General features: G+C 59.2%; 1 protein-coding gene across 7 annotated transcripts; it reads right to left on the bottom strand.

Moving 5' to 3' along the window:
* Positions 1–3: 3 nt before the first annotated feature.
* On the bottom strand, positions 4–21,804 carry ARAP3 (ArfGAP with RhoGAP domain, ankyrin repeat and PH domain 3). Of its 7 annotated transcripts, none has more exons than XM_037397058.1 (34): positions 21,600–21,804; positions 18,603–19,721; positions 17,928–17,989; positions 17,536–17,609; positions 17,232–17,302; positions 12,667–12,936; positions 12,339–12,408; positions 11,395–11,515; positions 10,987–11,174; positions 10,101–10,207; positions 9,796–9,995; positions 9,558–9,643; positions 9,209–9,391; positions 8,808–8,970; positions 8,343–8,489; positions 8,113–8,266; positions 7,852–7,954; positions 7,422–7,620; positions 7,270–7,333; positions 6,789–6,952; positions 6,409–6,621; positions 6,153–6,258; positions 5,461–5,608; positions 5,200–5,268; positions 4,834–4,908; positions 4,497–4,611; positions 4,209–4,337; positions 3,867–4,000; positions 3,627–3,709; positions 3,392–3,427; positions 2,546–2,609; positions 2,301–2,438; positions 1,892–1,930; positions 4–1,188 (listed from the first exon to the last, which is right to left on the bottom strand). In XM_037397058.1, the coding sequence occupies exons 2-34, from the start codon at positions 19,679–19,681 to the stop codon at positions 622–624; spliced, it is 5,421 nt and encodes a 1,806-aa protein (XP_037252955.1). In that variant the 5' UTR covers positions 19,682–19,721; positions 21,600–21,804; the 3' UTR covers positions 4–621. The 7 variants fall into 7 exon arrangements, with proteins under 7 accessions (XP_037252955.1, XP_037252959.1, XP_037252958.1 ...); XM_037397062.1 differs by having other exon boundaries at positions 17,928–17,986; XM_037397061.1 differs by having other exon boundaries at positions 21,607–21,804.
* Between the last annotated feature and the right edge of the window lies 1 nt (position 21,805).

The following is a 21,805-nucleotide window of genomic DNA, read 5'->3' as shown; positions in this document are numbered from 1 at the left end:
CTCCAGAGTACAAATAAACCTTTATTTCTCCCTGCTGGTGGAAGGAACAGGTATAAATACCCAAGCTGAGCAGGAGCTGGCCTCCATTGCCAGGACTATGCGCCGGGCACACACAGCCAGCCCTGCCCCTGTTGCCCCCCCACCGCCCCAAATATGCCACAGTAGATATAAGAAGGGAAGTGGGGGATCATGTGGGTGTCCTGACCCTGTCCCGTGGGCCCAGTGCTGGAGAGGGGACATCATGGTGTTATCCACCACGCTGGCAGGCACTGCATGCTCCCCTGCCTGACACTGTGCCATGCTCCCAAAACACGCAGGCACTGTGTTTTATTTTCTCTTTTACTTGCTTCCCTTGGTGCTGGGCCTGATGACAGACATGCCGCTCACAAGCAAGAGCGCACGTGGCAGCACCCCCAGCCCTCCAAAGAGGGGGTACCATGGCTCTGCATCCTGGTCCCCACTAGTCCCCTGGTCCCCACTGGTCCCTGCTCCCAGCCCGGCTCTGGGGTCAGGAGGAGGAGGGTGCAGGCTCCCTGATGTGGGAGCGTGGAGTACCCATCATCGCTGCTGCCGGGTACGACTTGACCCCCAGGTTGGTGGCCACCCCTTTGGCACGGTGGGTCACGTCACTGGCTGGCCTGGCCCTGGTGGCTGGCCCTCATTCTTCTTGAGGATGACGCTGCTGAGCTCCTGGATGAGTTTGTCATTGATGGGTGAGGGAGGCTGCATGCTCCTCTTTCTGGGGATCTCCAGGGAGGTCTCCTTGTTAGGACTGCTCCCTGGTGTGGCTGTCTGCTCCCAGTCCCTGGCCAGCACCAGGGAAGGCTCCACATTCCTCTCCAGAGAGGCCGTTTTGGTGGGTCTGAGCCCCTGTGCTGGAACTTTGTCGCTCTCCAGGTTCAAGCCCCTTTCAAGAGACAGGGCTTTGGTGACAGAGGGACCTGCCACCCTCTGGGCCGGGCTGGCAGGCAGTGAGGAGCGCAGCGCTGTAGCTGGGGGCTGCTCAGGAAATGGGGCTGGCTTCTTGGACCTGTCCACGGGGGGCATGGCTGACAGGTCTGCCAACAGCCCCTGCTCCAGCTCCAGCGCAGCCAGCTCAGCGAAGCTGCCCACCTCCTCATAGACAGGATCAGCGTCCACCTCCTTCTCCTGCTGCTCCTCTAGGGAGTCCTGGTGAATCTTCATGGGCTGGGGGAGGGTGGGGGGTCAGGGTGAGGGGCACTGTCTGCACTGCTCAGCTGTACCCCTCCATCCCCCCGTCACCTTCCCCTCCCTGCACTCGGGTCCTGCCCAGGGAGCCTTGCCCCCTGCCCATGGGCCTGATGACTGCAGGAGACTCACCCTCCATCAGGTCTCTTGGCTCAAGCACTGTTGCCCTTTCTCCTCCATCGCTGATGGAGGGTGAGCGTTTTGGTCCCTGTGAGGCATGATCCCTGCCACCAAGCTGTGGCACCAGCTCAGCATTCCTTGCCAGAGGTGGTTTGGGGTGGGGAGGGCAGATGGGTGGCCATGCAGAGCACAAAGCCAGGTGAAGTCCAGGCAGGTGGCCCCCATGGAAATAACCTGATGGTGAGGGGAACTCAAACCCATTTTCTCACATTTCTTATGTTGATTCCCCTCTGGGCAATATGAACGCAATGGGAGAGGCTCTGGGAACTGGGCTGGACTATTGTCATGCTTGCATGCACTGGGACCATGCAGGGACCTCCATCCCTGGGTATGGGGTACACAGAGCAATGAGCATCTCCGTCTCTGCCATGCAGCTTGGGCAGGATGGCCTGGGCATGTCTCCGAGTGCAGGTGGTATGCTGCAGGCAAGCCCATGCTGCCAGAGCCAGGAGGCATGGTGCAAAGCCAGCAACAGACATGCTCCACATGTGCGGGTACTTACAAAGAACATGGACAAAGTCCTTCGCGTGTGCAGGCGGCGCTAGAAACAGAGGAGATGGGCAGAGGTAAGCACACAGTAGTGCAGAGCAGGGACACGGATGCCTTGGCAGGCAGAGGATGGGCAGCGGGGTGCAGCACTCCAAGTGCCCTCACAGTGCCCTGCATGCATGGAGAGCTGCCACAGACAGGAGCACAGCATGCAGCACACACAACCACACTCACACACCCAGCCCGCCCCACCCCCCCACCCCCACCCCCAAGCACAGGGAAACACACCAAAAACATCCATCAGTGCCAGGCAGCTTGCACCCCCTCCAGGGCCCTGGAGTGGCACATGGTCTTGAGATGGGTGCATGGACCTGGGTGGATGCAGGAGCACCCATGGGCAGGCGTAGCTGCTGGGGCTTTACCAGGGTTTGGTTGGCGGAGAGCATGGTGGCATCAGTGCTGTCCCCATGCAGGGGCACCAGCGGCATGGTGCCAAACTTCTGCTTGGCGAGGTCAGAGGAGGAGCGCCGGCGCATGATCACGGGGCGCAGGTCATCATGCTGTGCAAAGGGACAGGACAGGGAGAGGGGGTCATGCCATGCTGCCTGGCCAGGCCCCTCCTGTCCCAGTGCGGCCCAGCTGGGTGGCATGGCCAGCCTGCACTCACCTGAGCCTTGAGGATGCTGGTGGTCCAGTCCCACAGCTCAGCCCGCCCCGAGCACACGAGGTACCTGCAGAGGAGCCATGTGAGAAGTTGTGAGGGAGCAGGGCCAGCGGGGCCCAGGTCCCCTTGTCAACTTGCCTGTGAGCCCTAGGCTGTCAGGCACAACTATACCCAGAGAGGCTGCACCTCTGAAACTGCATGCCTGAATCGCTGCTTCAGGGCAAGGCGAGAGCTTGTTGAGCAGCCATGAGGCACCTTGGCTCAGCTGTCCTTGCTGCCTTTAGAAGAATATCACAGCCCCATGTCAGGGGCAGGTGATGTGCTGCTGCAGCACTGGCAGTGTCAGGGAAACGGGGACAGGATCAGTGGGATGCACGGGTATGCCCAGGCACCCAGTGATGCCAGGGAGGCCAGGGCAGGGACCCTAGCTCAGTGCAGGGTGCAGGAGCACCTGCTGTTGGGTGTGCGGGGACATGGAGCAGTGTTGAATGAAGGCTGGCAGGCAGCACAGCCATGCAGGTGATCTGCACACCTGGGCAGGGTGAGCAGGTCCCTCTGGAGCCTGGTGCTGGGTGCTTGGAAGATGCATCTCCCCAGAGTGCTGGCATGGATGGGGAGGTAGGAAAGGTGTGTGGCACGGAGATGGATTGCCCCTGGAGCCTGGCCCCCACCTTGTGCCAGGGAGCATGTGGCCTCACCACTCTGTCCCTTGAGTGTCTCAGCAAGGTACCAGCTCTACTTTGACCTCCAGGGCCCTGTAGCACTGCCCCTGGCTGTCCCACTCCCACTAAAACTGGGGACAGATCTCAACATCCCCCCAGCCCCAGGACAGTAGGGGCAGATACTCACAGCTGCTGCTTGTCCAGGGTCAGTGTGAAACCCCACCTGGCGAAAGGAGGAGACAGGCTGTGGTGCAGCACCACCAAGCCCAGACACAGCCTGGGGTTCATGGGCAGTGGGGGCAGGGGTCTGAGCTTGTCCCAGCTTTGGGTCCCGGTGGGGCTTGGCATGCTCCCAGCATGTGTCGGGTGCAGGGACCAAGGGTTGTGTGCCCCAGAGCCATGACTTGGAAGGTGCCACTTACTGGGCTGGTGGCTTCAGCTTCTTCTTAACGCCCATGTAAACCTTGGCTGCGTCCAGGGGCCACTCGCGCTCTGGCTTGGCACTCTGGGGAAGGAGATCTATTGAGTCAGCCCAGCTTGGTGCCAGCCTCCCTGCCAGGAGGACAGCCACCACCGTGCCACTGCTGTCCCCAGGCTCCCCTTCCTTGCCTCTCCTCCCACCCTCAGGGCACAGGTCCACCCCTGCAGCATCCCCTGGGTACCCTCTTCTCCTTGAGCAGCAGCAGCCTCCGATCCCGGATGACAAAGTAGCGCTCCTGAAACTTGTTTCCCAGCAGTCTGGGGGGCTCCTCGCGGCATTTCAGCAGCCCGCACTTGGGGGTCTCACGTTTGACACCTGCCCAGTGTGGGTGGGGAGATGGGGGTCAGGGGGGCTGGAAGCAGGTAGGGGGGTGGCTGGGGTATTGCAGTAAGATCCCACTGTGGGTCTCAGGGATGTGCTCCTGAAGGCTGCGGCGTTGTAGCCAAGGCAAAGGGAAGCACAGGCAGAGCTGTCCCACTCTGTGGACAGCCCTAGGGGCTGGGACCCTTTGTGATTGCCTTACCTGTGAAGAGACAGCTGCCCTCACCGATGGGGACCTTCCTCACCAGCAGATAAGCGGCACTGGGCTCTGGGAGTTTGCACCACTGCAAAGCTTGCTCCAGCACTTTCTCCTTGGGGTGCAGGGGTCGCTCTGGGGAGGCAGGGACACTCTCACTGCTGCATCCCCTTCCTGTGCCAGTCTCCATCCCCCCTGCCAGTGGCAGCAAGCTGCCCACCCATACCTCACACCTCCTCCTCACCAGCCCGGCCACACTGAGAGCATCCCCCTGTGCTATCCCACCATGCTCACCCAGCTCCCCATTCTCCAGGGCTTCAAAGGTCAGCCAGATGTCCAGGCTGGCTGCCACATTGCGCATCTCCAGCACCTGGTTGGTGAGCTCCTCTGCTGTCATCGTGGGGGACACCTGGGGGCGGACATAGGGAAGCTGCAGTGGGTGGTGGCAGGATGGGTCCCAGGGACAGGCTGGGACCTTTTTTTTTCTTCCCTTTTTTTCCCTCCTGCTTTTGCCTTTTCTTTCTTTTTCTCTTCTGCTTTTGCCTTTTTTTTTTCTTTCTTTTTTTTTTTTTTTTTTAGAAGCCTGCATCCCTCCTTGCTTCCTCTGGCATGGCCCTCCTTTGGGACTCACCTTCAGGGTGATGCAGCAATCCGGCAGCTTCTGCTCCAGGTAAACCTCGATGATGAGGTCCCCTGCCTGTGAGAGCTGGGGGAAAAGCGGGTGGCATTGATGCTGTGCTGGGACGGGTGCTGTGCACATTCCCTCTCCCCAGGGGCTGGTGAAGGTGTCCCAGGGAGCTGAGGCTGCTTCTCTGCTGGGCAGGAGCCTCAAGGTGATGAGCAAAAGGGAGACAAGCAGGGGAAGGTCCTTCCCCAAATATGTGGTGTGGGACAGTGGGGACCCAAGGTGGGCAGCTGGGAGTGCCCCCATCCTCCAGGCAGTCCTACCAGCCCAGGGGTCCCTTGTGATGGGGGCCAGCAAGCACATCCCTGGTACCTGGGTGTCCTTCCAGGTGGTGATCAGACTGTTCTCCAGATCCATCTGGGATACCTGGTCCTCGTCAATCTGCCAGAGGAAGGGTGCACAGGGTGAGAAGGACACACATGGAGTCAGTGAGGAGTGGGATATGGCTTGAGGGCACATGGCCAGGATAAAGGGATGCAGGGCGAGGCAGAGGCAGGCAGTATGGAGGGATACAAGGGGAGATGCACAGAGCCAGCACAGAGGGGGCTGGCAAGGACCCTGCAGAGAGCTTACATTGAAGATGCTGACATAGTTGTCAATGAGGTCTTCCATCACCTTGACCTCGTGCTCCCCTTTGCCATCAGTCTGGAAGAGACTGGGTGCAAAGAGCAGCGACAGGTTCTTGGTGCTCATCTGGTTGAGATCTGCACATTTCTGCACCCTGAGACAAGGTGGACAGAGATGAGGGGTTGGTCTCACTCTGGATGGGGTTTCAGCCCCAGCCACCCTCCTCTGCATCATACAAACTCTCCTGAATAAAAGCCCATTTTTCCCCAGCTCCCCAGCAGTGGCAACTTCAAGCTGGGCAGTTCCTTTTCCAAGGACTCCCAGCTGCCATCAAACCACAAAACAGCCCCATCTCATACTCTGAGTTTAGGATAGGAATTTGGTTTTTCCCCTCTTTTTTTGGGCACTGGGTGAAGTTTCCATTCTACAGGCGGGTGTCCCCTACTCCCAAACCTCCTGTCACTCTCCCTTGCTGCAGGATGACTTTGGGAATGTTTGAGGTGTCCCAGAGTAACATGCTCCAGGACACCCCAGCACTGACTGGGGGGCTGATGGGGCAGGGCATGGGCACTGGGCTCTCCCTGGCTCACAGGGATGGGAACCAGCATGCCTTGGGCAGCAGCGAGATGCCACACTACGGCCTGGCCTTGGGGACCCCGTCTGGACCAGGGCGCCCTGCAGGGAGGTGGCCTACTGACCGGTAGAGGTGCCCGATGAGCGCAGCCAGGGTCTTGTGATTGAGGCGAGGCAGGCGATGAATTAGTTCCTTGTACCGTTCCAGGCGCTGGGGCTTTGAGGAGATTTCTGGAGGGAGAAAACCAAGTCATGGACCGTTGCTGAACCCAACAGACCCAGAGCTGACATGGTACCAGGACACCTCCCTGAGGGACACTGGTCCCAGGGGTCGCTGTCAGGCAGCCCGGTGTGGGAGCAAGTGTGAGGTGAAGGAGGTACCTGCAGCCTCCTTCCACTGTGGGTGCAGCTCCAGGGTAAAGACAGGGTCTTCCAGCTCACGGAAGAACCTCTTCAGGACATCAGTGACATCCTCGATGAAGTTGTCATTGATGCGCAGCTTGACGTTGCGAGCATCCCGCCGAAACTCCTCCATCAGTACCTTGATCCGGGACTTGGCTCCATTCTTGCGGTAAATACCCTCATGCCGCAGCCCTGGGACAGGGACATGGGGTCATGGTGGGGTCACGGGGGCCCAATCCTGCTTGAGGAATCCCTAACAGGGCTGGTGCCCTGAGAGTGGTGCCTCCTGCTTGGACTCATTGGCCACCCCATGTGTGTTGGAGGATGCTCTGACCATGCTGCTGCCATGCTGAGCTCACCATACTGCGTGATGAAGGCAATGCAGCTGTCCACAATGATGGGAATGTCACCCCGGCTCAACTGCTGGTCCCGCAGTGCATTGCCCCGGCCCCCTGCTGATGCCTGGATGTCAGTGTACCATGCCGCTGAGTCCGCCCGTGACAAGCCCTGCAGGTAAAATGTCCTGAGAACAACAAGGGCAGAAAAGAGGGAATGAAGGTTGCCGAGGGGGCAGGTCATCCCCTCCTGCCTGTAGGCACAGCCTGGCTCTGGGACAGGTAGTGTGGCACAGCCAAGCTGAGCCAAAGGACACCCTACCCCAGCAAGACACCCTGGGCTTGGGTGACCTCTGTAAACACCCTGGCCACAGCCCTGCTGTCCCAGTAGCATCCCCACTGTGGGTTTGGGATCAACATCAACTAATGCATGAGTGCCTTTGCCCTGGGCAGCCTGCTGAGGTTGCTTGGCTCATTATCTGTCATTTCCGCAGCCAGGACTCACCTCCCCATCTCCACAAGGATCATCAGCTCCTTCTTCTCTGGGGTCTCCGTGGGGGGAACCAGACCTGCATTGGGGTGAGAAGTAGAGGGGTCAGAGCCATGCATGGCCCGCCACCATATGGTACTGGTCCTGGGCTGTGGCACAGAACTCACTGAGCTCCTGCAGCCGCCGGAGGTTGATGCTGTCCTCAGCCCCATCATCATTGGTGGGGCAGATGAAGAGATGGGCTTTCTGCAGGATGAAGAAGGCCTGCTGCCATCGCTCAGGGTTGAGCATGCACTTGTAGCGTAGCTGGCCCACGCGCTGGAATTCGTAACCCAGCAGGCAGTGACAGCTCATGGGTGTGAACCACTGTAGGATGGAGCAAAGAGATGAGCTGGGTAAAGACAAGGCTCAGCACCTGAGCACAGACCCCCAGAAGGATGGGGGCAGGTCACCAGGGAGGACATGAGCCCCTACAAAGGGAAGAAGGTGCTTGCCACAGAGGATGAAGATCACAGGGAGGTGGGAGGAATCACAGTGGGGAAGTGAGGACAGAGCCCAGGGACCCACCAGTGCCATGGGGTGCTGAGGCTGGCTCACCTTGCCGATGGCACTGGCCCAGGCTTGCAGGGTCTCAGGCCCATCGGTTCCCAGCTGCTGCACTTTTTCCCCAGCGAGGAAGAGCTCGAGGGTGAAGCGAAACCTATGGAGGATGAACCAGCCCATCAGGACAGCCCCCTACCCCAAACCTGCACCCAGAGCCAGATCAGACCATTGCACCAAGCAGAGACCAATGCCCACGCTGCTCTCTCTGTGCCCACAGGCATTCTGGGCATGCAGTGGGGGCACAGCTGGGTGTACCTTTCAGTGGGGCCAGGGCTGGCGAGTGCCTGGGCTCTGTTCACGCCCAGGGAGATGAGGTCCCCACTCTCAATGTGGCCCAAGGGCTCAGTGCATTTCTCTGTCTCGAAGAAGAGCAGGGCTCTCTCCAGGGAGCACCACGTGCGCTGGAAGTCTGCAGGACCGGGGGGAGGTCAGCAGCCCTGGAGTGGGCACCCCACTGGCTGCCCTCCCATGGTCCCCACACTTACCCTCTTTGCTCTTCTTGGTTCCTGGGAGCTTGAGGGGGGGCATGGCCCGGTACAGGTACCCACTGTGTGTCACTGGCTGTGTGATCTCATTGTAGACTCCCTCCAGATGCGGTTCCTGTGCGCTGGCACTCCCTGCGGGGAATGGTGCTGAAAGCAGGATGAGAGCAGGCACCCACCAAAGCATGAGTACCAGAGGAGTGTGGAGACCCTACTCATGCAGGTGTAGGCAAGTCAGTGTCTCAGGCATGGGGTTCCCTGAAAAGGGGCTCCAGAGGAAGCTGCTGCCTTGTCCCATCCCAAAAGAGGGGTGCAATGGGAATGGGGCAGGTGGGTCCCCCAGGGAGCCACCGGACCTGATGCACTGGCTGTCTCCAGCCTTGGGGTGTGCTGTGGGGGGCAGGGACAATGCTAAGGAAGAAGCCCCCCCCCCCTTACAGCCAGATGGAGCTTGAGGGTTCTTGTTACCTGAATGGTTCCTGGGCCTTTTTCTCTCCAGTCCCCAGCAAAGGTCTGCCCCTGTGGCCACCTCACAGGCAGCGGGGTCAGCTGCCAGCCCAGCCTCCGAGGTTGAGAAGAACTGCAGGACGGTCTTGAGCAGGGCTGGTCCTGCCACTGCAGTGCACAGCGCCTGGGATGAGACAGATGCCTGTAGGGACCACATTGTGGCTCACAGAGACCCCCAGCCCACTGCCAGGGGTGCTCAAAAACAGGCAAAGTGGGTCACAACTCCTACCTGAGCCCCGAGAACTACCTGACATGAGGGTGTGGGTGTACGCAGCCAAGCTGGTGTTGGTATCTCAGACCCGGAGCTCTGGGATTGTTCCCAGCACCCCAGCATCCTGGCTGCACTCCAAGGTGGCCCTTACCTGGAGCACGTCCTCCTGAGTGGCACAGTGGGGATGGGGCAGGCGGTACCGTCCCTCTCGGTACTTGCGTGAGATGAAGTCCCGTCTCTGCTCAGCAGTGGCATCCGGGTAGAGGGCCTCAGCAGTGGGGAGGTGAGCAGCCCAAAACCGGTTGGCTCGGTCATTTCCCAGCACAATGAAGAGCTACAGGAGAGTCCCATGGTCATGGTGAGCACCAGGGCCAGCCAGGAGGAGCAGGATGCCCAGTGTCCCTGCATCCTGGGGGAGACCGTGGGGCTGCTGCCTTGCCCAGAGCCTGGCCCCTGAACATGCCATGCCAGCCCCAGTGCCCTGCCCTGAGTGTCTCTACCTGTACAATTTCATTGGACCAGACACTGGTGTCAAGCTTCAGACTTTGCACCTTGGAAATGTTGGAGCCCAGGCTGCGGTGCTGCCCTGCAAGGAGTAGGAGAGTGAGCACCCCTTGGTCCTGTCAGGGGAACCGGTACCCAGGTCGCACCCATCACCCAGCCAGCACCCTGCCTGCCAGGCAGGGCCAGCCCACACCTGCTGGGACCCCCATGTGCCTCCCAGGGAGATGTACTGGCCTGCACACTGCTTGCAGATGACCACACACAGGTTGATGGATGCCCAGTCGGGACTCTGAGCCCAGCAGTCTGCACAGTATTTGTTGGCTTTGTTGGACCAGATCTTTTCTGCCACCTCGTAGTCATAGAGTGTCTCAGCTATGGCCTCCTGCAGGGCCTCCATCCACTCCCGCTTCTCCCACTCTGACTCTGCCACGAAGCTATGAGCACCAGCACAGCCAAAACTCAGGGGTCTGGAGAAACCAGCACCTGGGTCCAGCACCCAGCTGCTCCCCCATCTTGTTCCACCCAGCTGCCTGAGGTACCTGAATATTTTGGAGGGAGTGATGAGCTCGAAGCTGCGGTTCTTGGCTTCACGGATGGTGGACCCACGCATCTCAATCAAGCAAATGCCAATGCCCATTTTAAAGAACTGAAATTCAGAGTGACAGTGGTGCTGGCTCTGCAGTGCAGCAGCTGCAGTGGACACACCACCCAGACATGCCCATGACACTGGAGCCAGGGAGCTGTGTCCAGCTTTCCCAGCACCCCATCCCTGCTTTGCCTGGACAAGCCAGACCTGGTACCCTGCCACGTCTCATGTGGGCTGACATAAAGCATCCTGCAAATGAAAGGCAAGTTCTGCCCATAGCCCTTGAAACCTGGCCATTCAAGTCCTTCTGTTTTGGGGATTTGAGTTCACACTAAGTCAGGTGCACTCATAAAGCGTCAGCTTGAGCAAAAACCACAGAGGCTTGAATGTTGCTTTGTGCAAGTCAGGCAAAGTGAAACAAGGTGAATAGAAGAAAACCAGGGTTGCTAAGAAAATTCAGCAGGCAGGATGTGGGGAGTTCCATGGGCAGCAGGCAGGATGCGACTGGCCGGCAGAGACCTGCTGCCTCCCATGTGGCAAGCCTGCGCTGCAGTAGGCATGTTTGCTGGTGGTTTTGTTGTCATTGATCTACCTGTCCTGTGATGGATCGGGACATTTCAGTGTGACCAACACCTAAGTGCCTGGCAAAGATGAAGATAACTTGGTGATAGCGAGGAGATCCTGCTCTGCCATTCCCTTTCTCCTACCTGTCCTTTTCCTCTCTGCTCTGCCTTTGGCACTGCCCCTGGCTAAGCTCCCTCCATCCCTCCATTGCTCTCATCCCATTCACTGCTGGCACAGCCCTCTGTGCCAGCAGGGTGTTTGGTCTGGCCACAAACCTGCTCGCTCTTGTACAGCCACATCTCAGGCAGGCTCAGGGCTGCAAACACCTTGGACTTCTGGCCCTTCAGCTCCAGGACGCCTGACTTCTGGCAGTGAGCGGTGTTGGCGGGCTGGGGCCGGCATCCCACCAGGCGCTGGTCCATCACCTTCTTCTGCAGTGTGGAGCACCACTCATTCCTCTGGGCTGGGGACCGGGCATGAGGGAGCAGGTCTGAGCCTTTCCCAACAGCCCTGGCATGGAGCAGAGCACCCAACAGACATGGCAGGGGAGAGGTCCCCTCGCTCATTGTGGCTAGATGTTTTAGGGACAGGGTGAGAGCTGCCCTCAGGATGCTCTGGCTGGAGGAGGGAGTCAGGGACGGTTCTTTGGGGACTGGTGGGTCCTGGCCCTGGTCTTCGCTTACCCTCATTCTCAGCACGGAAGACAAAGATCCGGTGGCTGGTGAAGACCTGGAACTTGTTGTCCTTGGTGGAGCGAGCCATCTCAATCACAGACAGTGGGATCACCCCCTTGGGGTAGGGCTCCTGGAACAAGCCCCAGGCAGAGTTACCCCTTTTCCCTTCCTGTGGGGCACCTCCATAGCCTGGCCACCCCAGTACCCACCTTGCCAGGCACACTGGCACCATAACAGCAGAGGTAAGGGGATGTGTCAGAGATGTCTACAAGCTCCTGCAACAGTGGCTGCTCTGGGGCCATGCATGGTACCGGTTTTTGCATGGGTGTCTCTGGTGTGAGACCAGCCTGTCTGGCTGTGTGGTGGGACTGGGACAGCAGTGTCTGTCACCCCAGATGGCGTGGCAACCACCAGCACCCCACAGCAGGCCTAATGAGGCCATGCAGAGCCCCCACAGAAGGATGAGAGGATGTGGGACAGGAAAGGGTTGTCTCACCCCACACTCCTAACCCACAGTGCCAGCACCCACAGTGAGAAAAGCTCCTCCACGTGTAGCACATCCTCCACATCCTCTGGGTGCTCGGCTGGGTGCTGCCTCATAGCAGAGTCCAAGGGACACCAGCAGCTGGGCAGGAGCTGAGGATTCAGGGGGGGATGGGTCCATGGCTGGGACCCAGAGACCCCCCATTTTGCAGCCAGCTTGCGAGCCAGCAGGACCCCCTCACCTGCTCCCTTTCTACCCTGTGTTTCCTATGGCGTGAGGCTATGTTCGGAGTCCCCCAGGCACAAGGTGCCATGGCTGCTCCACCCTAGTGATGGTAAAGCAGTGCTGTCTCCTTACAGAAGGACAAGGGGAGGCAAAGGGAATATGGCAGCTCATGTGGTGTCAAGGCACCCCACTTAAGCTGCACAGTGCACCCTCCCCACCTTGCCCGCATCCCACCCTTTTGTACCTTCTCACTGCTGAAGTACATCAGGTTCTTCCCATCAAAACGGACGTAGCGCCTCTGGAAGACATAGTTCCTGTTGGGATGGCAGAAAAACAGGGATGTTGGGAAGCGGATGATCCCCCCGAGAACCCTACATCTGCTCACAGACCCCCTCCTTCCCCCAAGAATGACTGCACAGAGACCCTTGAAGCATAGCTGGGGCAATCAAGAGGGTCCTCCTCCTGTGGGGAGGTCTGGCTGCCCCAGTAGCAGGGTGACCAGCGTGCCCACCTCACCAGCCTTGTCCAAAGGGGTTTTACCTATGGGGACTGTCCCATGGGTGGGCACGTACCCCTGTGGGGAGAGTTTGTCCAGCCAGCCGCTGAGCATGGTGGGTCGGGGCTCAGAAAGTGATGTGAAGCTGGCGTAAGGGGAGATGGTGAGGTCATCCAGGACCTCGTCTGGGTAAAGATGGGCTGGCAGGCTGAAAGGGGCACCCTCGGCCTGTGGTGCATCCACAGTGGAGTACCCCTCTGTGTCATTTTGGATGATGCGGTCGATGAGCCGGGACCGGGTCTCCTCGTCCTCACTCCTTCCCTCGCTGCTGCACTCGCTGCTTGTCCTGTGAGAAATGGGGCTGTGAGCGAGCCTGGCTATGGCAGCATGGCTGCTCACCGTGTGGTGGTCTGGTCAATGCCAGCCCATTTGGGGATGTCTCACATACGCAGATGCTCCTGGCCCCATCCTGGGCTCCTTGGGGTACCTGCTGATGTGGCTGTTTGCATCTCCCTGAGAAGAGTGGGACAAAGGCTCAATGCTCATGAGTCCTATGGCCACCAGCAGCCTGAGGCTCAGCCAGTCCTACATGATGGCAAGTCTGGGGCTAGTTGGCAAAATGGGCTTCCCCACCTTGGGTAACACTGCACAGGCCACCACACATCTCCAACCCCCTGGCATCACCTCCTTCCCCTCTCCATTCTCCATTTCAATCCAGGCAGCAAACTGAAGCCAGGCAGCTCCCTGATCCCCCGTCCTGCTCCCTCATCTACACCCACCCCAGCTACCCCCTCACCAGGGGTCTCAGCCTGCTGTCTCCTTCTACCACTCCAGTGTTCATGGCACTGTGAAGGTCCTTTTGCTGCGATACCCTCCTGCCTGCTCTTGTGTCCAGCCAAAATGTTTTGCAAAGGGATTGGGATGGACAGATGGGCCAGTGGAGCTCCTGCATCCACCTCATTTTCTTGGAAAGCCATACTAAACCCCCCAGCCAGGCCTGGTGAGACTATCCAGTCACAACAATAAAAGGAAACTATAAAAATAAACTGCTAAGCCTGCCCCTTCCCCTCAGCCCTCTCAGCAGATACTTTTCTTTCCCTGAAAAGGAAGTATTCTGGAAAATGTCTGACGGCCCCAGGAGCTCACAGGGGAACTGCCCAGGTGCAATGGTGATGGGCAGGAAGAGAGTCACAGCAGCCAGGACACCCTAGCATCAACAGGAGAGCACCCATGCCACTGGGTCACTTGTGGCATCCAGTGCCAAGATGAAGAAAAGGCTCCAAGAAAGAAAGCAAGGACAGTGCAAGCCCTGTCACAGCTTCTGTCTGAGGAACACCTGAGCAAGCTGGGCATCTCCGGTGGGGAAAGGGTGCGTGATGGGGGCAGGTTTCTGAAGTTGTGAGCAGGATGAGGAGGGTGCACAGGCATCTCCTGGCCACCACTGCTTCAGTCACAGGAGCTGGGTGACATCAAAGCCAGCAGGAGCAAGGTGCAGAACCACATGGGAAAGGAGGGGCTGACCTGTGGGACTCCTCACCATGGGATGTTGTAGAAGGAGAAGTTTACGGAGGAGAAACTCACTGGGGGTACTGAATATGAGAAACTACCTCCAGCACAAGTCCAAGTGCTAGAAATGCTTTTAGACCAGGCAAATGACCCCAAATACCGACTCTCACCATAAATCCTCCAAAAAGCTGGTTTTGAGCATTGCCTCATCATAACAGCTAAAGGCAGCACACGGACCTGTGCTCTGACCCTGGGCAGGCACCTTATGAGGCCATCAGACATTAGATGGCCCTGAACTATGTGGGACAGAAGCAAGACCTAAGTCTGCCTGGGAGGATGTTGGGCTGGAGCCAGCTAGGGGTCAGGTCTGGAGAAGTGAGATGGTAGATGGGGCTGAGGAGGTGGGTGGAGAGAGAAAATGGCCTGTGTCTGCAAGAAAGGCAAGAAACGGCCATGGGTTGCTTGAAGGCTCAGAGTGCAATGAAAATTGCTTTTAATTAGCATAACAGAGCCTTGGCAGATATGGAGTCCCAGCGTGGTGTCCAGCTTCTTCAGGAGGGACCGGGCAGGGAGCAGGCTGGCTGGACGACTCTACATCACAGGCGGACATCAGCCTTGAGTGCCAGAGCCTAGTGAAAAACAGACCTGCTGAATGGGTCACGACAAGAGAAAAAGGGGGAAAATCCTTGACAGCCATGATTTACAGCCACTGAAACCATAAAGAGCTGGAGGAAAACTGACATCTGGCAGGGACAAGCAAAGCACATGGCCCAGCTGGAGTGGACCCCACTCAGCACCCCAGGAGCATGCCAAGTGCTCCTTTTAGTTGAAAGGTATTTCCAGGTCAGCTGAGCCTGGAGGGTGATGCCTGAGGTGCACTGAGTTGGCATAGTCTCAGCCTGTCATTGCTCACATGGGAGATCTGGTGGAGGATGGAGGATGGGTGATGGAAGAAAGGGATCTGCTGGTGGTGAGGGGGCCAAGGAGCTGCTAATGGATCTGGTTATGTCAACTGGGTGTCATGGGCCAGACAATCAACCTGTGAGTGGGTACCTGGAAGTAGGTAGGGGGATAAGGAATAAGCTGTCAAGGAACACACCATTCTCAGCGTTTCTTTTCCTGCAGGAAAGATGCCTTGAGGTGTGGGGAGAAGTAAGCCACGTAGGTATCTGGCAGAGGATCATCTCATGGTGGGCCTCGATGCAAACCAGGGCAGGGTGCACCATTCTCACCACAATGCCTGACGAGTTGCTGTCTGACCCAGTCCCCCAAGCTCCATGGGGTGACTGGGCACCGCTGTGCCACTGTCTCTCTCCTGGTGAGACTGGTGTCTGAAGCAGGGCAGATGCTGCCCTCCACACCAGTATTTCAGGGGGCTGAGCATCACCAGCTCAGATGAAGGTGCTCAAACATGAAAGCAGGTGAATCCCACCCTATGGTCCAGGCTCTGCTGGACCCTCAGAGACCCATCTCCCAGTTTTAAGGGGAATTTTGCATTCCTCTTCCTCTTTGCTGAGGATACCTCATTGCTGGCTGAGGCAGCTCTGTCCATCTTTAACACTGACACCCACCGCCCGGACCCCAGGCAGCAACATGGTCTGGATGAAACTCCCCCAGGACAGAGCGAGGAAGTACCTCAGTTAGGATGAAGATATTGTGCCAAAGGACTGGGAGGGCCTCACTGAAGTTTTGGGAGTGGGAAATATTTCCCATAATGAGCGGGTTAGTGGGTTGCAGGAGATGCATTGTCCCCACTGACCGGGTGCCAATCAGCAGGATGAGGAACTGACTGAGCTGGAGAAACACCAGTGCTGAAGAGAAGGATTGGGAGGTCCCACAGTGGCAGGGGCAGGGTCCAGGGCTGGCCATCAGTGGCTCAGCAGCTGAGCAGGAGCCCATAGCTCTGCTCCAGGAGGATCATTGTCAGATCAGTGGAGCTGGTCAGGGGAGGAAAGCATTGGAGCAGCTGGCAATGAAGTCTATGAGCACCATGCAAAAGTCTTCAAAGACTTTTCCGTCTCTTGTTCAGCTCCCCACACCCCAACCACCTTAGTGCTCAGGCTGGGAAAAAAACCCCCCTGTGAACCACTGCCTCTGCTACTCTGCTGACAGTTGTGTCCTGTCTCTTTTCAGCAAGACCAGGCTGCAAAGCCGCTGGTGAGTCCAGGGCTGCAAGTGCCTGGCCGATGCCCTTGGGATGCTCTGGATCCCAGCTCCTTGGAAGCCACGGAACAGCCCCCAGCCCTGCTCTGAACTGCTGGTTCAGAGGCTCCATGGCAGATTTCAGTATTTCTGTTTACAAAGCTCTTGCTCCCAGGTATTTGCAGTTCTCCACCTATGGCCTGTGTTGGCTTTTATCTGACTGCAATGTGTGGCTGACCGTGATGCTGGATCAGGCCACACTGCAGTGACTTGCACCCAGAGCAGGAGGTGGGCTGGACCAACCAACACTGGGGCCAGAAAAGCCGGGGCATGGTGATGCACTGGCCGGCAAGGCCACGAGCAGACCCAAAGGACACAGAGCTGCAGCTCGCCTTCTCTCTAAGCAGCACAGGAAAAGGAACCCTCCCCATTTGAAATGGGAAGAGCAGCTTTCCTTCCTCTTTCTGAGATGCTATCAGGAGTTATGGAAAGTACGTTTCAAAAACATTTTTAAAGTGCCTCTCACAATCTCACTGTCCACCACAGTGTGGCAGATCAGCAAATGCTGATCTGATGATGCTGGAGCCTTTGGAGTTTACACATCCCTTCATCTGGAGCTCAGTCATCCCCTTTCTGAGCAACCCCTGTTCCTCCTGGTGTTTCCCTGCTCCCAGCAGCAAAATCCAGGCTCTGCCTGGTGTGCATGTGCCCAGTGCCACTGTCACTGCCCCAGCTGTGCACCCAGAGCATCTGTGGGTAAGCACTGGCCCCCCGAGGGCCACCCACCAGCATGGTTCCTTCTCATCTCTGAGCCCACTGGCTCTTCTTAAGACTGCTGACCTGATGCCAGATGCTCCTGATGGGCTCTGTGGTGGGGGAAAAGTGCCCACTACCTCTCAGACTGTCCCCTGGGGTGTCCCCTGCCCCCCTGACATGCAAACCCCAGACCCGAGCCCAGCCCAGCCCCTGTAGCCCAGAGGAGGTGATGCCTACCTGCATGCTTCTCGCTCCAGGTCCAGCTCAGACACTGTCTCATAGCTCTGATTAGAGGCGATGCCAGCACCCTGGGAGGAGAGACTTGTCACATCTCCTCTGCCATCTCCCATCCCAGACCCCCTCAACCTCCCTGGCCCACTGTGAAGGGGGCTCAAGCCTGTGATCCCCACCCCAGCAGTGATGCTCAGCCAGGCATTGCTGGGAACCACGGTCTCACCAGCTGCAGCTCCCCACTTCGCAGCAGCTGCTGGGATGCAAGAAGACTGCAGGGGACAGCCACCATCCCACAGTGTCCTCTCACCTTCTGCTCCCGGGACGGGGCTGCATGCCCAAAGATGGTCTCGCTGTAGGGGCTGACGGGCTGCTCACTGACCTCTGTGGGATGAGACATGGGAAGGAAAAGCAGTCATTGGTGCCTACTGCCGGACAGCAACCAGCCAGGACTGCCAACCCTGGAGGGGGACCCCCACAGTGCACCCCAATGTCCAAGGCATCTGGCGTAACAGAGATGCCAGCCCAAATATGTGTGGGGCTGGATCCTGCCTTGGCCTGGGGCCACCCCAGTCCCTGAGTGAGGCAGGAGCACAGGGCAGGACCTGGGGGAAAGGCAGGGTATGTGGGTGTCCCCCACACCCCCCTTCCCTGGGGACACCAGGAGGTCTCCGCTGCACACTTGTGGCCTGGGGCTCTCACCTGGCTTGCTGGTGGGTCTCTGTGGGATGGGGGGCAGGCCCCCGCCGGGCCAGCTGGAACTGCTGGAAAACAGGAGAGGGGTTACTGTGGCTGCAGCCGGGCCAGAGTGGTAGCCTGTGAGGTTTTCCCACCTTGTTTTCTTGTCTGGTTTATATGGGCTGGAGGCTGTGCCTGACTGGGGCTGAGCCAGGCTTTGTTCCCCAGGATGTGCAGCATACCCTCCCTGCTCCCTGCACCCTCCTTACTCCCTTCTCCTCCCCACCCTGGGACATACTGGGCTGTGTCTCATGGGGCTGCTGGCCATTTCCCACCTGAGCTTGCCCCCAGCTGACATCTCCTGCCTTGCTCTCAGCAGGAGCCAGCCCCAGAGCCCTCACACCCTCACCATGCCAGGGACACCCAGCCCTGCTGCCTGGGGGGGCAAAGGAGGGGCAGCAGCTTCTTTGAGCCATCTGGGGGCCCAGGGCCCTTTCAGCTCAGCGGGATCCCAGCTGCCCTGCAGGACTGCTCCATGCAGAGCCTGGGGAAGGCATGGAAAGGGTGGTGAAAGGGGCTTTGTCAGCACCCAGAGGCAGGCAGGGCCAGGCTGGGGATGGGGTCCCAGGGGATGGGGTCTCTCTGGCTGCTCTGCACCCCCCCTTCCATTTCCTGGGATGAGGGAAAACATCTACTTACTCAGGCTTGTCGTCCAGCTGGGTCAGCTCCTGCAGGGACAGAGCCGGGGGCTGAATGAGACCCTGACCCTGGGGACCATCCTCCCCTCCTGAGTCCTCAGTGGGTGCTGATGGGGGCTCGAGTCCTTCATAGATGATGTTGGACACCATCTCCACCCTGCCCTGCCCTGATCCCATCTGTGAGGCTGCCCTGGGGCAGGGCGAGGGATCTCTTCTGGCTGGGATGGCTGCGGTGGGCAGGGGAGGGTTGGATGCAGGGTGACCCTCCAGCACAGTTCCAGGGCTGGGCTCGGCTGTCTGGCCCCTGTGGCTGTGCCGTGGTGGGACAGACGGGACAGATGGGGGGTATTTCTTTGTTGGCTCCACGGTTTGTCTGTGATCCAGAGCTGGGGGAGGACGTGTCTCCTCTCGAGCGCTCTCCCGTGCTCGCAGCCGGGATGCTGCCATGCCCATGGCCACGGCTGCCCCTGAACCAGCTGGTGGCACTGGCTCTGGGCTCTCCAAGTCCGTGGAGCTCTCCCCCGGCACAAACCCTTCCAGTACCACAAACGCTGCAGGTGCCCCGTCGCTGCCTGGACCGTGTGTTGGCACCGTAGTGCGTGCCAGTGGCACGGGTGTGAAGCTCTGCTCTGGCTTTGAGCGAAGGAAAACTGTCCTTGGCTTGGGAACTGGCTTCACAAGGCGGGGAGCAGGGTCCTCCTCTGGAAGCGATGCCTGGGCAGGCGCAGCGATGCGTTGCTGGGTCCCAAAGGCATCAGTAGCCCCTCCCAGCTCTGCTTTCATGGCATCTTTGCCTGCCTGGGGGGCATCCAGGACCTCGGTGGCTCGAAAATGGGTGTCTCCTGCTGTGGTTTCCCCCGGAGACTGACTGAGCATCACTGTCTGCTGCGCCAAGTTCAGGATCCTTTTGCGGTGCCCAGTGGCGGTGATGCCAAGCTGCTGCAGGTCATTGCCACCCAGCCAGGCGGCATCTCTGGCCACATGGTACCCATGCTTCTTGAAGACATCCTGGTACCTCTCCAAGTGGATGGTGGTCAGCCAGTCTGCAATATCAGAGTCAAGACTGCACGGGGAGCTCATGGCCCTGGGGTGCCTCTTTGACGGATGCTCAGCCCATCATCTGTTGAAGGAGGAGAGAAAGGGGGTGAGGAGGGAACAGGAGGTGGGTGGGTGGGTCCAGCTGCTGTGAAGGGCACAGATGCTGTGGGTGGGAGCACGAGATGCTCCTGAAGGTCCCCCCGCCTCACCGCTCTCCCCAGAGTCGCTCACCTCCCAGCTCAAGAAGCCAGCATCCTGTTGTTCCTCAGCCCCAAGCCTCTCGGCCCCTCCCCGGAGTTGCCGGATCCTGGCCCTGCTTTGTCGGTGAGGCTGTGACCTGAGCCCAGACAGGAACTGAGCAGCCGGGGGCTCACAGGGGAGTGGGTGGTCGAGCAGATGCTGGACACTGCAGCATCCTGGGCTCTGTTGCATGCAGAGCTGGGTTGGAGAACGAGAGCTGGCACAGCCAGGGGGGTGTCCTGGCGGAGGGGGCTGCCTGAGGCAGATAGTGGGGGGGAGCAGCTGGGCCCCTCCCAGGGGATGAGCTGCTGTGCCGGCCAGCTTGGGGAGGGCTCTGTGGCCGGAAGGGCCAGACCATAATTTCTCTCTCTCACTGCTGTTGAGGGCATGAGAGAGGTCAGCATGACTCACGGGCAGACGGAGGGGGGACAGCCTCCCACCCCCAGACGGGACGGGCCCCTATGCCCCTGCTGCCAGCACCCACAGCTCGGGACAGAGGGGCACAGCCTGGGGCTTGTGTGCAGCATGGTGTCCACCCACCAGGTCCCGCTCTGCCAGGGACCCCCATCCCCAGCTTATTTGCTGGCACCGCCCCGGGACAGAGCTGGGGGCTTTCTGTGGAGCACTGAGGGCCTTTTTCCCATGAATCATGCTGTTCTGCACTAAACCATCTGTGCTGACTGTGCTGCCACTGAGTCTTTTTCCAGTTCCTCCATTTCCCTCTATTGTTCGGCGCAGGCTTCCTTCCTGCTGCCTGCATGCTCCCACGCATCCCCTGCCCTCTCCCACAGGAGCTGCGTCCCGACCTGCTGAGGGACAGCCAGGCCAGATTCCCTGCTGCATGAGCCCCCGCACCCCCATGCAGGCATCTGCCTGCTCCCCAGCTCTGTCTGCACAGGCAAGAGTTCCCCGAGTGGCACGGGGAAGTGTGGCCAGGCTGGTGGAGGCGCTGGTGTTCCTGGGAGTACGTGGGGGGGCACGCCGTCAGCAAGCACGTGTGAACAGCAGGGGCTTCTGCTCACATGCGTGGGTATGCGGTGTGCATGCTGTGTGTGCCCAACCCTGTATACATGAGCACAGAAGGGTCCCCATGGGGCGAGCAGCTGCATGCTGGTGTACATTGAGGAGGGACAGCCATGGCAGGAGCTGGCCCAGAAGCTGGGGGAGCAGGGCATGAGGTGCAGGGCATGGGGACATTGCAGCTGGAAGGCTGCTTATTGGTGTAGGACCTACACAAAGGGCTGGGTAGGGGGGTGTGGAGGAGGATGTCCTGCACTGGTGTGGGCTGGTGTCTCTGGCACAGGGTTAAAGGGCTGTACCCACTTCTGCCCAGCAGTCTGGGGCTGAGATGGGGCAATTTCCCTCTTTCTTGTGCCTCTATCGCCCCGAGGGATCTGTGGCCACTTTTGCCCCCTGGCTGCCTTGCCTAGGCTTCAACAGGCAGCCTCCTGCGGGAAACTGGCTCCCGAGATCTCCCTATGCCTGGGCAGTGGGCACTGGAGCCGTGCCAGGCATTGGGCTGTGGTGTGGCACTTGGGGGCAGTCCAGCGGTGCCTGTGAGTGGTGGCACTTCAGAGGGAGCTGGACACCATCCCTGTCCCTGCAAACCCATGCAAACCAACCAGTGCAGTGAGCACGGACTACCCAGGCCCTGGCCCTTCCCCCCATGTCCCCGAATCTGTCCCATCCATCCCTTGCCACCCTCGGGGTTCTCCCTCACCTCTCACCCCGCAGCGCAGTCCGCAGCCCCCCAGGGCTGGCTCCAGCAGAGCAGCACGGTGGCAGTGCTGCTGCGGGCTCCACGGCTGCCCCAGTCTGGGCTCCAGGGTGATGCCAAGGTGTCTCTGCTGGGCACAGGGCTCAGCCTGCAGGCACAGGCAGGCAGCCCTGCAGGAATTGCTGCGGGCACAGGCAGGCTTCGCAGCA

The sequence above is a fragment of the Falco rusticolus genome, chromosome 8, assembly GCF_015220075.1.
Source record: "Falco rusticolus isolate bFalRus1 chromosome 8, bFalRus1.pri, whole genome shotgun sequence".
In the NCBI taxonomy this organism is placed as follows: Eukaryota; Metazoa; Chordata; class Aves; order Falconiformes; family Falconidae; genus Falco; species Falco rusticolus.
The sequence above is the reverse complement of the archived record's forward strand: the minus strand, read 5'-3'. Positions and strand labels throughout refer to the sequence as shown.

What these genes read in the sequence shown, in the direction of transcription:
- ARAP3 (XM_037397058.1), bottom strand. Translation starts at nt 19,681, where the DNA reads ATGAGCTCCCCGTGCAGTCTTGACTCTGATATTGCAGACTGGCTGACC. An exon ending in AGCCCTGGCCCCACTGAAAG is followed by an intron (nt 7,955 to 8,112) that starts GTACACCCAGCT and finishes CATCCTCCATAG; the next exon opens with GTTTCGCTTCACCCTCGAGC. An exon ending in TCTCCGCCAACCAAACCCTG is followed by an intron (nt 1,931 to 2,300) that starts GTAAAGCCCCAG and finishes CTCTGTTTCTAG; the next exon opens with CGCCGCCTGCACACGCGAAG.